Source organism: Bombyx mandarina, chromosome A1 (genome assembly GCF_030267445.1).
Source record: "Bombyx mandarina strain Sakado chromosome A1, ASM3026744v2".
In the NCBI taxonomy this organism is placed as follows: domain Eukaryota; kingdom Metazoa; phylum Arthropoda; class Insecta; order Lepidoptera; family Bombycidae; genus Bombyx; species Bombyx mandarina.
In genome coordinates, this window is record NC_143234.1 from 4,126,825 (window position 1) to 4,143,319 (window position 16,495).

The 16,495-nt window shown below is 39.1% G+C and overlaps 1 protein-coding gene across 7 annotated transcripts in view; it reads right to left on the minus strand.

The window, feature by feature from the left end:
- Positions 1 to 352: 352 nt before the first annotated feature.
- The window catches only part of Cirl (Calcium-independent receptor for alpha-latrotoxin), a 374,591-nt gene continuing 358,448 nt past the window's right edge, over positions 353 to 16,495 (minus strand). For 4 of the 7 annotated variants that reach the window (XM_089739687.1, XM_028169765.2, XM_089739686.1 and 1 more), the window contains 10 exons: positions 15,854 to 16,050; positions 14,984 to 15,111; positions 14,367 to 14,592; positions 13,762 to 13,927; positions 12,619 to 12,833; positions 11,404 to 11,501; positions 9,007 to 9,175; positions 8,536 to 8,748; positions 6,521 to 6,808; positions 353 to 4,613 (listed from right to left, as the gene is read on the minus strand). In XM_089739687.1, the coding sequence (XP_089595813.1) occupies positions 3,792 to 4,613; positions 6,521 to 6,808; positions 8,536 to 8,748; positions 9,007 to 9,175; positions 11,404 to 11,501; positions 12,619 to 12,833; positions 13,762 to 13,927; positions 14,367 to 14,592; positions 14,984 to 15,111; positions 15,854 to 16,050 (2,522 nt within the window). In that variant the 3' untranslated portion in view covers positions 353 to 3,791. Of the gene's footprint in view, positions 4,614 to 6,520; positions 6,809 to 7,256; positions 7,618 to 8,535; positions 8,749 to 9,006; positions 9,176 to 11,403; positions 11,502 to 12,618; positions 12,834 to 13,761; positions 13,928 to 14,366; positions 14,593 to 14,983; positions 15,112 to 15,853; positions 16,051 to 16,495 lie in introns of all 7 variants that reach the window. The other 3 variants (XM_028169766.2, XM_089739688.1, XM_028169768.2) reach the window with 2 other exon arrangements.

A 16,495-nucleotide genomic window follows, 5' to 3' on the forward strand; every position in this document is an offset into this window, starting at 1 on the left:
GAACTTATATCTCAAGGTGGGTGGCGCATTTGCGTTATAGATGTCTATGGGCTCCAGTAACCACTTTACACCGAGAGCTCGTCCACCCATCTAAGCAATAAAAAAATAACAATAAAAACCCTTCGATGTTATAAATAAAATACGAACGATATTCGTGAGCGCCATCCTCTTAGAACAGCGACCGTTTATTTATTCTCAAAGTGGGTGGTGCATTTACGTTATAGATGTCTATGGGCTCCAGTAACCACTTAACACCAGGTTGGCTGTGAGCTCGTCCACCCATCTAAAAGCAATAAAAAAATAAATAAAAAACAATAAAAACCCTTCGATGTTATAAATAAAATACGAACGATATTCGTGAGCGCCATCCTCTTAGAACAGCGACCGTTTATTTATATATAAACTTTAAATTTATTTACAGGTTTCATTTCACCTACTTTACATTTAATACGCTTCGTCAACGTCATTTTAAAATACGTACAAAACAAAAATAATATCATATTATAATTATGTAACAGAATTACACATGACACAATTTACAATTATTACACACTATAATTATCATTATTGGAATACGATTTACGTCAAAAAAAGAACAACAACAACAACAACAATTCGACAAAGTAATCGTTCCAACATATTTTATATGTAATTGAAAATTCATTTACAGCAGATACCTCGTTTGTGTATGTGTGTGTAAACTAATGAGCAGTGGTTCCGAAAGTGTATATTAAAAAAAGGGGCCCAATAGATGAAGTCCGTAAAAGTATCTTATTCAAGCACGTCGTGAGCAGATATTTGATTTTCCATGAAAATAAATAAAAAATCATATACACAGAGCTAATAACGTATAAGTATCAATTAGTTTTATGTTTACTTAATAATGCTTCTAATGTGTGATGGACAATACATATATTGTTTAATTTAAGATACAGCGTCGCGGCGGTCTAATAACCGGCATGGAGACCTTTGAATACAACTTTACTGAACCGGGTTACTAAAGTTAAAAAAAAAGGGAGCTCAAAGTCGAGTGAAATGGACACAATACACATAAAGTTTGAGAATCACTGATGCGTTCTGCTAGACGAATTCGGCATACTCGATAAGCGCATACTTAGAACGAGGATTTGAGATACTCTTAGGAGTGGGGCGTGAAGCAAATACGTTTATTTGTAGATTTTTTGACGTAAATCTCATATTTTAGGAGGAAAAAATTTGCTGGACTAGTATACCCAATTAGAAAAAATAAACAATCCCACGTTTTGATTAACATTCATCTACCCGCAAGTATTCCATAAAAGTTTTGACCATATATAAAGGTATATAAATTAATGCTAAATATTCAATAAGAGCGGTCAAAAGTTCTATTTAATACTTCAGTCTATAATATTGCTTTATAGATTCAATTGATACACGTAAGAGTTAAATTAAGTGGCTGTAAACAATTCCTTATTTTTTTCAACGGTTTCATTCATTCGTTTTATTTTCATGGCATCAATTCGGTAGAGTTAGCAGAAAAGTGATTTCAACAGAGCTGCCTATTAATAAAATAAATAATTGGGCACATACATATGAATTTGAATGGAATCACAGAGTTTTAGTTAGTAGAAGTAACAATGTGAGAGTAATTTATCTACGCTAATAATTTAAATAGTACTAGCTGTACCCGTCCGCTTCGCTGGGAATTTAAAATTTACATTATTATTTCTCACCCCCACAAAGATTCTCATCATTAACGCCCCTGCAACTGGTGTAGGGAGTCCAACACTCGTATAAATATTATCCTATCCATTAAGTACATGTATTTTCTACATGGATAACAAGTTTCAAGTCAATCGGATGCACAGTTCAGTAGTTATAACGGAACATCCGTAAAAACCACTGTAGATTAATATATTAGTATAGATATACTGAGGTGGTTAACTTTGTGATGAAAATAATTTTGATGAATGTAGAGCACTCTGTGACCCGGACAGATACCATAATCACTCTACTTTTTGTCGCGAAGGTCACCTGTTGAAGGGATATAATTATACATCATTATGATAGAAACTTCGATCTTACATAAAAAAATTATATTGCCTTCATTAAAGGTGTTTTTTTTTTAGCCTTTAAAACTACACGTATCCGAGCTCGTGGGAGTTTTTTTAACCCGTTTCTAAATGTATCACACTGCCTCGTTTGGAAAACATTTTTTTTCTGTCTCATTTCTTATATAAGTCCCAGAGTTTTTATGTCACATCACGATTTAGGAAAGCTACCTTCGATTTCATGAAGTTGTAACACAATGTTTAGTGAAATCACTTTTCTGCCAACAATACTATTAACTATGTATACATTTTACATAACATTTTTTTTTCCTTTCGATACTTTACTTTGATTAAGACATAATAGTTTTAGTGAACACTAACTTCTAATATACAGGAAAGTGCACAACATCAAATGGTGTCAGTCTATATAAGTTTGGATGGACTTATGTTAAATACCATTCAAAGGGAAAATAAATAAAGAGCTGTCAAAAGAATTCAATATATATATAAAATAAAAACTGCTACAAACCGTTACATTTTCGTGGCAGTGATGATTGTTCGCGAAAAATAATATATTAACTTATTCATTCTGTTAAATTAATTAATTACCCACAAAATGATGTTTTCGTGGCAAATATATTACAGACCTTGTGAATTTATTGAAAGTACATACGTAATGAGCGGGCTGTCGGTACTGTAGACTTTTATGAAGCGTATTTTAGAATTTTCCGATGATAATACTAACTGGATTGAATCCTTCTCCCGTAAGGCTATTGACATGGTTTTTTGCATATAGTCCTGGATAGTGACAAGGGACACTAGACAGAAATATATGGATTTATAGGAAAGCTATTTCTGAGTTATACAGAAGAATGAATTCAAAACTAGTCAGCATGGAACACTGGATAAATCCTGATCTTTTAAACGTCCATTCGTGCGTGTACGTAATATTCAGGTCAGATTTGTTTATGTTAAGCTTTGTATAACCGTGAGATGTATCTTATGTTGCATATATCGTGTGCGTCGGTTCCCAACGCCCCTCCCGAGCCCCTCAACGTCACAAGATTTATCTCGGTTATGTTTTTCAAGCGTAGTTTGCCAAATAGGTTACAAACAACAATCATGATTTTGAGGTATCATTCCGTCTTGCACAGCATTTTAGTTTCTTTACAAGATAAATCTTAACTATTATTGGAATTTTAGCTATTATTTATTTTAAAAAAGCTTTAAGACAGTAAAATTATAAAAAGGATCACAGTTCTCTTATCTACATCAAAAATGCCATTAAAATGCCATGATAATAAAGGTAGTAAGTAACAGTAGTAAGGACACGCTGGAAGTACTAAACATACTTACTCTACACTAACTGTACACATTGCTAAATCCATTTATTACATATATATAAAAAAAAAACAAAATGGTCGCAACACTGAAACTTGAGCTTTACAAACATTTAAATAGGATCACAGTGGAAAAGTGATTTTTTTTTTTTAATTTACTTTACTATAAATATATTTGAAGTCCATGTTTATGGCAAGTTCTCTACGTAAACTCTATCACTTATCGTGTTGCTATATGACACTAAATCTAACTCCATAGAAAAATTCATTTCACTATATTCTGTACAGTCCGATTCGTGCTTTGGACTCAGACGAGTGACGTCAGCGACGGCCGCTTCTTCCACTCGTCTAAGCCAGAACGAAGTCTTTAAAAAGTACCTAATGCTTTCACTGAGAATTCTCACAATCACATATGCACTGTTCAGAAACTGGGCTGGGATACAGTCCTGGGGTTGCCGCTCTGAGGCTGGTACACGTCGTAAGAATTGTGAGGTTCCAAATGGCAGACGACGTTGTTCTCCCCGTTGAGGACGGCCGCAAGCGCCCTCATGTTCTCTTGAGGCTGGTGGTATTGGTGCATCAGCCGACCGCTTTCATAATGCCTCGGATCGTAGCGCTCTAACGTGTCCCATTTACCGTACTTCCCGTAATGCTCCGGGTCGTGGTGGTGCCTCTCGCCTGGGCTGTACGATATCAGCGGTCGGTGGTCCCCAAAAAACTTGGAGCTAGATGAGCCGTGGTGACCTACATTCTGTCTGCAGTCCGGTCCGGAGTTGTCGTCGGACACGTCTGACATCATCGTTTCGTTTCTCTCTATCTCCTCGTAAACCGGGTCGTCCTGGATAACGCGGAACTCCTGTTCGGATCCGCGCCTGTACATGCGGCCTTGTTGGGACGCTATCTCCGAATACGTGTGGTTCATGTTCTGGCTTCCGTGGTGGTGGTGGTGTTTCCTGCGGTCGTCCTTGTAATGCTTCCGAAAAATCATCTCTTGACTTCCCGGCGAGTGCTGGGACATGTAGACGTGGGGGTTCCGGAAGTCGTGGTTGTAGCTCCGCGTGGTCTGGTATCCTTGATGATGGAGGGGGCTTTCTTCGTCTTTCATGTGGCGCGGTGAGCCAGGGGCCACCGGTTCGCACTCGTAAGGGCTGTGGAGATGATTTGGGGGCGCCAGTTGCCTGGAGAGAGTGTCGTGATGCGGTAGCGTGGAAGTGTTCCCAACGTGGTGTTTAGAAGAAGTGTTCTGCAATACACATCGATTAATGAGTTACGAGAATGAGATAGCAGATCTGTTATTTGTGGCATTACGAATGATTTCTATTATTTTTTTAATTATGTAACTTTTAGATTATAAACTTCGCAAAGCTCGAAAAGCTTTATTAAAACACAAAAGACAGCTCAATTGTTTCGATGATATTTGAATTATTAAAACTCAAAAGTGTATTCGTAGCTCAAAATGGAAATTTTAAGACATTTTTGACTAGTCGTGTTAGTCGTGTTAGCTCGAAGCGATTTCAAATCGATGAGAGCTGTCGAAACAGCGGACTGCGGGTTGCTTGGCACCGGCGTCTCCTACCCGTGACCCGGAGTACTTATTTAAAAATAGGGTTGCCAAAAAAATTAAATTAATTATATGACTCAGGATTTTTTTTTAAATAAAATTGACCAAAATAAATGAATATATTTCATAATTTTTTTGGGTGCTTTGAAGTATTTTTACATTCAGTTTAACCATTGACTTAGTGTCGAAATTGTTCTACAGTGACCAAGTCTAGAACTGACGCGGTCTGTTTTACTAGCAAAGGATACTTTAGCCTTTATAATGAACAAAAGGTAGTGAAATAATTATTTTTCAATTCGTGAATATAATGAACAAATAACTAATATAATTATTTAATTAATTATTTAACTAATTATTTAACGTTTTTGCGAATCGCAAACAAACACAATTAAAACTCATTATCACGACTGATTATCTCTGATTCGATAACAATTTAAATTTTAAAATTCGATCGTGTTCTTTTGGGCGTATCGTTAAGACTTCTTTACGTATATAATGGTGCTCTAGAAATGTCACGTGCTGTGTTTCCAACGTCTGTGTAAAGGATTGGGCAGGGCTACGATGAATGTTAGGAAATTACATGCAAATGTTAAAGAGACGTAACATGCAAAACGTTTTAGTAAGACCCTTACCACTCCCTAAAAGCATTGTAATAGTCTAAATAAGAAACCATCACGTTTTTAAGGCAATATACAAATTGCGACTACATCTAAAGCGGTATATGTGTATGGTATTAAATGTTCGTCTAGATGTTATGTTTATCTAGTTTGAATTAGATTATGGAGCTCAATATCTATGATGATGGTTTTGTGTGAATTTTCATCACTTCATCGCGGCGAAATTTCTGGAACGTACGTGTATACAAAAACACAGTGTCGTGAACTTACCGATATATAAATCTGAAATAAATGAAAGTCGATCCTGTAACCTTATTTTATGATAAAACGTACAGGATTTTTTTTATAGCGCTAGATTCAAGTCTTACACAAATGGCTCTTCTAGTGTTAACTACACTGCAGTCCATGATACCTACCGAAGGCACGTGGGAGCTCACAATACACGCAAAAAATCGGTTGTCTGTAAAGTCGGTTTACTGACGATAGTTGAACGTGACAACGTCATAAGAAAATACAGATGGAACGGTTTCATTTTTCAAAAGAAAATTTTAATTTTATTTGTTTGATAGATATTTTGTATGGATATAGAGAAGGAGGTAAATGGAAATCACTATTGAATTGATCGTGACGCTTCAATTCCTCTCATGACGTTTTCAATATTCAAATTAGACTCGAATTGACTACGGCGTTCCATGATCGCGTCTTTGTTGTCGTCAAATAATTTGAGAAATTTATTGCCAGTTTAGCCACGTGATCGTGGAACGCCTCAGAGCGAGGTAACGCCGCACGAGTGATGTTATTTCGTGCGCGCAGCCGGCTCCATCGAATTATAACGTTGTCACGTCCAAAAATATTCTCGTGTATTCGATAATCCATTTTTCGTTTACCGTTTCGGTGATCTTACTAAAACGCCAAACTAAAAACACTAAAACTGATAGGGAGACGAAGCGTTATTTACAGCCCACCCCTCACCTTCCATACACTGGCACCGACATTGCTGCCCGCCCATTCGTTCGCGCCAATCGAGGCCGCCATTTTGTTCGAAAAGCAAGATGGCGAACGCGACCTCAGATTTTGATAATCGTTCGGTATTTCCATCGCCCTGTAGCTATGCATAGACGCGATGCTATGTGAGTGCGACGCACTGTGGGGGATGTTTTGCGGAGTGGGCACACGGATCGATCTTGCGTCGTCGTTTGGCACGTATATCGGCGCGGTCGGGCGTACGTTCCATCTCGTTTCCGGATGTATGTTGTAGCTCTAATAAATATATAAATAGCTTATAGTAATAAAAAGGGAAGAGGCTACGGAAGCGCGCATACGCAGAGATAGGGCACCATAAACCGTATAGATCTCTAGTACGATCACGTTTAGAGGATGCGGTTAACCTCTAAAACCACCACACCACCAGAAGAACGTGTTAATGAACAGACTAAAAGAATAGTTTGTTAGTTTTTTTTCTATTTTTTTTTTCTTTTTAATCAAGCGTTAGATTTTTTTCATTGAATAATAATACATAAAAAGACTTACCTGTTATTTTAAAAAGGGCTCAGCCGCTAATGTTAGTCACGTTTTGGTTTTAGTCACAAAGTTACAGGACACAAATTAAAATTGAGCTGACTTTCATTAATCACAAAGTAGTGGTGGTTGGTATCTGGTGGTATTTTCGTAATTCTTTAAGTCTCCTATCTCGTCTGCGTATACGCACCTTGCTGTCCGTTTTGGCGGTAGCCCGGGGGGTATCTTCCGCTGCCAGCGTTTAGGGGATTTCGTAAATGTGCCATGGGAGCGGGGGGTTCTCTATCTTGAAGGTTATGACCGAAATTAGCCCCTGTCGCATTGAGACTAGGACCGAAATTGCTTGAATTGAAATTCTGGTTTTCTTGCGACGTTCGTCTATTCCTAGTGTGGTAATTATGGGCGGCGGCTGCGGCGGCCAGCGATGCTACAGCCGCGTTGTTTATTACGTTGTTGTTGTTATGATTGTTGTTGTTTACAACAACGTTGAGCGTGTTTATTACCAAGTTGTTGGTTGATTGAGCGGACGGGCCCGACGTGCTCGCTGTGTTCTGTGTGAATTCATATTATTGTATTTAGTTTTTTCTTTGGTTGTGTATGTACCGTCGTGTGTTAATATATATATATACCGCCACCGAATGTTTCCCATAGCACATGCAGTTTTTTTCGGAATATGTAAGCAATTTCTTAAAATAAATGAGCAGTAGCGTTTTATATGTTAAATGAAAATGATATGAGAACTCTGTTTAATTTTTATTGGGGAGATAAGTAAACACCTGAGCTATGGACATGAGCCTTGAGACATGAGGTCGAAATTTTAATTGTAGAGTAAAACGGCTGCCCCACAACTGCCCTACAACTAGAAGAGATGATTGCTTCGCGGGAGAAAACGACAGGCTGGTGGTACACACCCGGGCGTACCGGCAATATGCCCCGGCTCTAGTAATAACGCAAATAATCAAAATAATGGCGTTTTACATTAATTACAAGATGTTATTGAAATTAATGAACAGCCCATTTTAGAAGTATTGGGTGGCAATACATTTGAATAACCAACACTATAAGCCGTCGGGTTTTGGTCATAGCCTAGATTTACTAACAGTTTATGGAATAATTTTATTAATTTCTATTATATATTCTGAAATAAAAACCTACTATTATTATTATTATTCCTCCTTCATTGTGGAAGTCATTCGTGAACACGGATTAATTACGTACATATAACATTAGAAAAATGGTCACCCGCCTGTCGGGTTTGAACGTTGGTATAGTCGCATCGCTGGATACGACTTCACCGAGCGCCTTATCCTTTAGGCCACGACAGCATGGCTTTTAGGGATTCGTTTATTCTTAGTTTTTTTACACCAAAAGCGCAATTTTAGCCGTTTAAAATGCCCGTTAAATAATTTGAAAAAAGCCTAATAACAGCGGCATTTTAAGGCCACGACCAGTTCAGCAATTCCACTTACCGTCACATCTCTGGGGTCCAATTCGTCGTCAGGCGGCGCGGCCTGGTGGTACCTCCTGCTCTTGACGGAGCCCTGGCGCGTGTCGACGTGGTTCGAGCTGGACCCCGAGGGTCCGTTGTTGTGTTGAAGAGTCTCCGAAGGCTGCCCCGTCCAGTACAAGCAGCACGAGAGCCAGCGGTGGCGACGACTCAGACGAGCGCATTCGTTGCGGAACTATTAATTAACCGACTCATTACTATTTTTTATTTTTTATTGCTTAGATGGGTGGACGAGCTAACAGCCCACCTGGTGTTAAGTAGTTACTGGAGCCCATAGACATCTACGACGTAAATGCGGCACCCACTTTGAGATATCAGTTCTAATACCAGTAATAACTGCTTTATTAATGCAACTATTATTATTATTATTATCACACAATTAATTGCCTCTTAATTTTTTTTTTAATTTTTTCTTAATAACCGAAGGGCTTACCTTGTCATTCTGGAGACAATGGAATATGAAGATGACCAACCCTTGGAGGGAGTTCAGGATGGTAAACGCATAAGCCATGACCACTGTCTGCTGGTTTAGGTAGAGAAGACCGAAGGCCCAAGTCAAGCCCAACAAGAACACTAAAACGAGGGAGCTCTTCAACCAGACCCTGAAAAAGAAAAAAATATATAATATCGCCATTACGGATATAGTAGTATAATAGTAATAACCGATACTGGGATCCGTGATCATTTACAGTCATTACTTGACTAAAGATTTTTATTTATTGCTTAGTGGGTGGACTAGTTCACGGGTTCGGCGAGGAATATCAACTATAGTGCAAAGTATCGATGAAAAAATGGAAGTTGTTAGTACTAATAAGAAATTGTTTTAGACCACAATGCAATTAAGAAGAGAACAGGTAGGAGACTCATCGTAGGACCTCTTGTGAGTCCGCACGGGTAGGTATACCCTGCCTATTTCTGCCGTGAAGCAGTAATGCGTTTCGGTTTGAAGGGTGGGGCAGCCGTTGTAACTATACTGAGACCTTAGAACTCATATCTCAAGGTGAGTGGCGGCATTTACGTAGTAGATGTCTATGCAGGGACGTCTTAAATTAGGCTGGGGCCCTTGGGCACACAAGAATTTGAGGCCCTTTTGGAAAGGAAAAAAATATTTTTTTTTACTCAGTATGACCATTTATTATAGGTAATCAAATACAGTATGATATAATACGTCATTAATGATATTAGAATGCTGCTGGTTTTTTGGTTACGATTACAATAATGGAAACCGTTATCGTGATTGCTAGATGGTGTACTTAGTAAATTAGGTAGGATGCGTTCGGAAATATTATTAATTAGTACAGTAGGAATAGGCGCAGTCATCGATATAATGGCGTAGTATATGCCTTGTAAATACCTTCTGATAAGATTACTGATTTGTGAAAAAAGTGTAATGTGCCCGACAAAAATCTTTTGAGAATAAATGTGTGAGAGAAATTGTCGATCCTTCGGGACCCTCTGAGAATGGGGGCCCTGGGCACGGGCCCCGTGTGCCCTTATGGTAAAGACGGTATTGTGTCTATGGGCTCCAGTAACCAATTAACACCAGGTGGGCTGTAAGCTCGTCTACTCAATAAACCTCAAGGAATTCAGTGCTTTCAGTTTATTGAAAATTCCTAAGTATTACACATCTTTTGATAACGCTTGCCCCCATCGTCAAATTCGGACGTATTCGGTATTCTATTTCGGTAAACGTACGAATGTGTTAGATTAGGAACACATGCACGTAATTATATTTAACGATTAGCACGTGTTTGACTAAGCATGTAACTATACCAGCTTGTACTTGTAGTCTGGCTAGACGGGGGTAATTAAAAAAAAAAAAAAAAACTCTTTCTCTGTGTATTGCATTCTATTTTTAAAATATTTTTATTCGCTTGACATTTATCTGTCTAGGTTACAGATTTTATTCTTCTTTTTTTATTACCCTTGTAGGCAGACGAGCATACGGCCCACCTGATGGTGAGTGGTTACCGTCGCCCATGGACGTCAGCAATGCCAGGGCCAAGCCGCTGCCCACCGTTATTAAGATTAATAATATAATATCTAATATAACAAGTGGTCGCCCGGTAGTCGAAATTCGACAATAATTATTAATTGAAATTATAAGTTTGAACATTATTATGGTTCTATTGTCAAAGACTTTACTTCTATAAACACATTTCACTAAGGCTACACTATAGACAAATAATATTAAAGAGATCAATATTAATCTATTCTCAACTTGACCACAGACTTTAACAATAAACAAAATAGTATATATGCGTGTGTGTGTTAAATACACGTTAGTGTGTGTTATGTTTTCTTTATTGATTTAATGTGTCTTTTATGCATTATTTAAAAAAAAATTAGCATTCTGCACTCCTTCTCTATATTCTCTATAAGTGTGGGAAATTTCATACTCCTCCGTCCGCGCAAATTTTGCAAAAAGGGGTACAAAGGGATACAAAGTTTTTGCTTCACGTATTAATATATAGATAAGATTAATAATAATAAGTATGTATTTAATTATTTTTTTAAAGGATTTATGACCTGGTAACTAAGACCTTTCAGTCATGTCTTATATTAATTTATATTTTTATTTTTATGAAAAATTATAATATGCACTGAAATGAAATGAAATGCGATGATACGGGATGAAATATAATAATAATTATTGTTTCATTTTCCCACATTTGTGCATTTTCACAGATATGAAACAGTTAATAAACCACCACCGTTATTACACATTTAAATCTGAAGAAATACTAAATAAACAAAATAAAACAAATCACACAAATTCACTTCTCGCGTTCCCGCCAAAAAGTCGTATATATTTAAGATTAGTTCTTACTTGATCTTGTACAGCTTGGAATCATCTTTGGCCTTCAGCGACACAGTGGAGTGAGTGCACATCATGTAGATTACCATGCTCAGACATATCAAGTTGGCCTGCGAAAGTAAAGAAAATTTGTTTAACTTATACCTTTAAACGAGCAATTCTTCTATATAAATATATGTATATAATCTGAATCTCGGAAACGGCTCCAATGATTTTCATAAAATTTAGTATACAGGGGATTTCGGGGGCGATGAATCGATCTAGCTACGATTTATTTTCAGAAAATGTTGTTTTATTCGTGTTTTAAATAATCAACTTTATTGATAATTTTGATTTTTTTCTCTAAATAACCAGTTCATATTTTTTATTATTCTGTCGGTAAATATTCGGATCGGAAAATATTATTCATATTTCATCATCATATAGGTCATTAACTAGTCATACATTAATAGTATATTTTAGTACGGCGTTGAAGATAAGTTTCTCTTAAAAAAAAAATCCTTCTTATATTGCCTTGAGAGGCTATTTCAGCTTCTCCTTGACGTGTAGATGAGCTCACGGGGCTCAAACCGAGAGTGTCGCTAACACTGGCCCTAGCAAGAGCAGTGCTTCCCTGAACCTACCTACCTAATCTAACGCGGAGTCTCTCTTAAGGCACGTGATAAGGTCACACGTTTTGTAATTCAAATTTATTAAGATTTATTTTCTATTTTTAGTCGAATTTCAATTTTTTTTAAATATTGAATTGTCACCGGTCCTTAATAAGTATACCAAATTTCGAGTCAATCCGACGTTTTGAAGGCAGTTACATACTAACATACACACGTCTAAAGCTAATAAAAGCGTATTAAAAGAATAACTACGATAAAAGCTTTTTATTCGAGGTGTATATACGAATATATAATGATAACGCGGTAATGGTATGGCGGCGATATCATTTAACAACATAATTTAGGTATAGTTGTAATAAGGTATATTTTACGTTTTTATTAGTCCATTTGACAACGCGTTTACAAAGGATATTCGGTTGGATACCGAACATATTAGAATACTTTTTAGCAATGTGTGTGTGTTAGATCCGCGAATAAAGAATTTTTTTTATTGCCGTTATAGGCAGACTAGCACACAGCCCACCGGATGGTTACCGTCGCCCATGGACTTCAGCAATGCCACAGGACAGAGCCGAGCCGCGGCCTACAAAAAACTCTCATTAAAGCCTCGACTTACCAACAAAACCAAGGTGACGGGTCCGACGAAGCTCATGATGAACATGCGGTCGGTGGAGAGCCAGCAGTGCTGAGCGGTGCCGTAGCCGCCGGGGTACGCGGCCGCCGACGCGAGCACCACCAGCGCTGGCGCCAGGTACGCGCATGCGCAGTACCAGCGTGCGCGGGGGTGCTCCGGCTCGAACACCTCGACCAGCATCGCGTACAGGTGGAATCCTGGTGCGAGTTATTGGGAATTTTGAACAAATTTCCTAACAATATTCAGCAACGCATTCTCCTGTGTGCTCAGTGCGAGTTTTTTAACGTTCTCCATAGCGTGAAAATTAATCGCGGGAACTCCCTACTCTAACCGGGTTTTGACTCCGGACGGAGATCGGACGTCGAGTGTAAGAGTGCAGGGGAGTCGTTTAGTGGGTGGACCCTAAAATTGCTTGGGCCCGCGGTCTGCTCAAACACCTTGCAGATCGTTGAGTCCCACATACCCCGCGCACCTCCAAAGCGCGGAGACCTCGTAGGAGGTTCGGCCCCAGACCCGAAAAAAAAAAAGGTTTGTATGAAGTTGTATGTTGTATGAAGTTAAAAGTCGTCGTGGCCTACAGGATAAGACGCTCGGTGCATTCGTATCGATGCAACGGTGTTCGAATCCCGCAGGCGGGTACCAATACGTACTTAACAAATGTTCACGATTGACTTCCATGGTGAAGGAATAACATGGTGAATAACATCAAAAATATCAAACCCGCAAAACTTGTGGACAACCCGCCTATTTCTGCCGTGAAGCAGTAATGCATTTCGGTTTGAAGCGTGGGCCAGCCGCTATAACTATACTGAGACCTCAGAACTCATATCTCTATGTGGGTGGCAGTATTTACGTTGTAGATGTGTATGGGCCTCGGTTACCACTTCTCACCACGTGGGCCGTGGGCTCGTCCACCCATCAGAGCAATAAAGAAATATTTGCCTACGTTTGGCGCTTGGCACAGCCCAACTGCTTACAAATTTGAATTAACTTTTACGCTATCGAAAAACAATTGTAACGCATCAAATGATTCTAGGCCTTGAGGAGTCGGTGATTATAGTCGATTTTCAATCATCGACCGAACACCAAAATCGCTTTCTCAGAACCACAGTTCGCCTCACATACCTTCTAGAAACATCCAAGCGAAGGCCGCCAAGAAGAAATAGTGCAACAGCCCTGCGATGATCCCGCAGAATATTCTATTCTGTGTTTTATCGATACCGGCCAGAAACACTACTTCGGCGACAAGCAGACAGGCGCATAGGTTCTTATGGATTAAGCTTCGATCCGACTGAAAAAATAGATTTGATTTCTTAGTGCCTATCAAAATACAAGAGATCTCACTCAATGATGATATTAATTTATTCCTAATGGGTAAGGTAAAGGACTTTAGTCCATACAGCCAGGTCTTGTTCTTGGTAATAATTGGATAATTTTGGTAGTTTTAAAGGCCAAGCCACGTCTTCATTGTTCTTGATCGTAAGGCCGAAGCCATGTCCTGTCTTATTGTCGTCATGTCTTATTATTCTCGGTCCTAAGGCCTAAGCCACTTAGATGTTTTGAATTGGTCGAAGTCAAATCCATAAGCAATAATAGTAGAATCCAAATAAAGTTATTTATGATCTCACTCAAGTGCAATTAACAAAAGAAATTTTGTGACAAACAAGAGGGCGGTTGTAAAATGAACCTTAACTGTGAGAAGTTAAAGTCGATTTTGGCTAAACACTCACCTTAGTGTTCCCGAAGCAGGTGAACACGATCATGGCAGCAGACAGAGCGACAGTGGATATCCCGCAGCCGACGTACGTCAGGGTCTGCAGGGCGAGCTCGTGGGCGGCGCTGAGGGCCACGCCGTGAACATCCATCAGGACGGCGAAGTTCGTAAGGTGGGAGCACGCGCAGCCGGTGTGGGTCGAGTTCGTCCACTCCACCTCACAACCTTCCGGGGACCAGCCACTGAGGAACGTCGATCGAGTATTAATTAAGAAACTCTAAAATTCGCGCCTACCCTACCTGGCTTACTAATAGCCGGTACTGTAGTAGTAGTACAGTAAAAGAAAGTCATACTCTCACTTAAATTTATTAAATGAGTTGAAATTTTCCACAAATGATTGGCACCATTATTTGAAGGAACTTATTTATACCTCTTTACTTAAAATTAATTTAATAAAAACGATTTAACTGCACAAACAAACTGTGCAGTGTACAATGTCACCTTTCAAACCGGACTTCGTATCTCAAAGGTGTACAGGCAATTGGGCCGGGCGGTTCGCTAAATGAGCCGTCGGTTCGCTAAATATAAAAATTAAAAAAACACGAACTACCCTCAATACACCATCACACTTACTGCAAAGTATAATCCCAGAACACGCAGGCTGGATTGGTTACGTTCTCCGTTTGCAGATGCTTCATGGTGACTTTGACCATTTGCGAGAGCTGGATATGGCGGCCGTTCCCTAAACTCGCGGATATCACCTGGAATTATGAACATTATTACACTTCTAGAAGTAATCGTGGCTTAAAAGATAAGACGTCCGGTGCATTCGTGTTGAGCGATGCACCGGTATTCGAATCTCAGGCGGGTACCAATTTTTTTTAATGCAATACGTACTCAACATATGTTCACGATTGACTTCCACGGTGAAGAAATAACATCGTGTAATAAAAATCAAACCCGCAAAATTATAATTTGCGTAATTACTGGTGGTAGGACCTCTTGTGAGTCCGCGCGGGTAGGTACCACCGCCCTGCCTATTTCTGCCGTGAAGCAGTAATGCGTTTCGGTTTGAAGGGTGGGGCAGCCGTTGTAACTATACTGAGACCTTAGAACTTATATCTCAAGGCGGGTGGCGCATTTACGTTGTATATGTTTATGGGCTCCAGTAACCTATTAACACCAGGTAGGCTGTAAGCTCGTCCACACATCAAAGAAAAAAAAAACTATTTTAATCATTACGAGGGGTGAAGAAGGGCTAATATTTTTAAGCAACATTTTTGCAACTTTACAGGAGACCTATTTAAAAAAAATCTTCACTTATTTCAATTGAGTAAACTCAATTGAAGACCAATTAAAAACATCGAACTGTTGATGCTTATACCAAATAAAAAGCACCTTGTATTAAAAAGATAAATGTCGTGTATTAAGCTTGGACAATTGTTAACTTGTGTGTTTAAGTATCAGTGCAAGAAGACCTATGAGAGAGGAGAATTTTCTTACCTTTGAATTCAGTAGCCTTGTGATATTTTTCTTTTCTTTCTCGGAGTTAATGCTGGTAGAGGACGCGGGCGCCCCCCCGACCTCGGAGCGGTGGGGTGCGTAGTGGGGGGCGGTCTTGCCGAAGGTCGGGGGCAGAATTTCTTCGAGGCGATCGAACGCGAAGAATACAATCCTGACCAGATCGTTTTGCCGGTTGTCTGGTGGGATTGAATTGAAGATTTACAACGTGCGTATGTGCTGGCGTTCTATCGTATCTACGTTTTTATACCCTTAATAATTATAGTGTGTAGTATTATTGTTTTTTTTTTTAATTTTTTAATCCTTAAATCAAATTCTTGTAATAGGGAATGCTGTGTCTAAGAGAAACGACTTAGCTCGCTTCGTCCTTTCCTTCTCTCCACGGTCGAGTGGATCGCGAGACGCTCTGTCTATTTTCTCACTCTCGCTCGTCCTAAATTGTATTTTTCTCTCTAGCCGTAACGACACTGTCGCGAGTTAAATTTTACCTTCAACGCACCTAAAGAAGTTTCAAAAATCCGTCATCTGTGCCTCAAAGGAAGCCCTTGAATGTCGGGTGGAATACAAAATTGCTCGTCGCAACACGCCTTTACGGGCACAGAGTCAAATCTATATTTTATAATA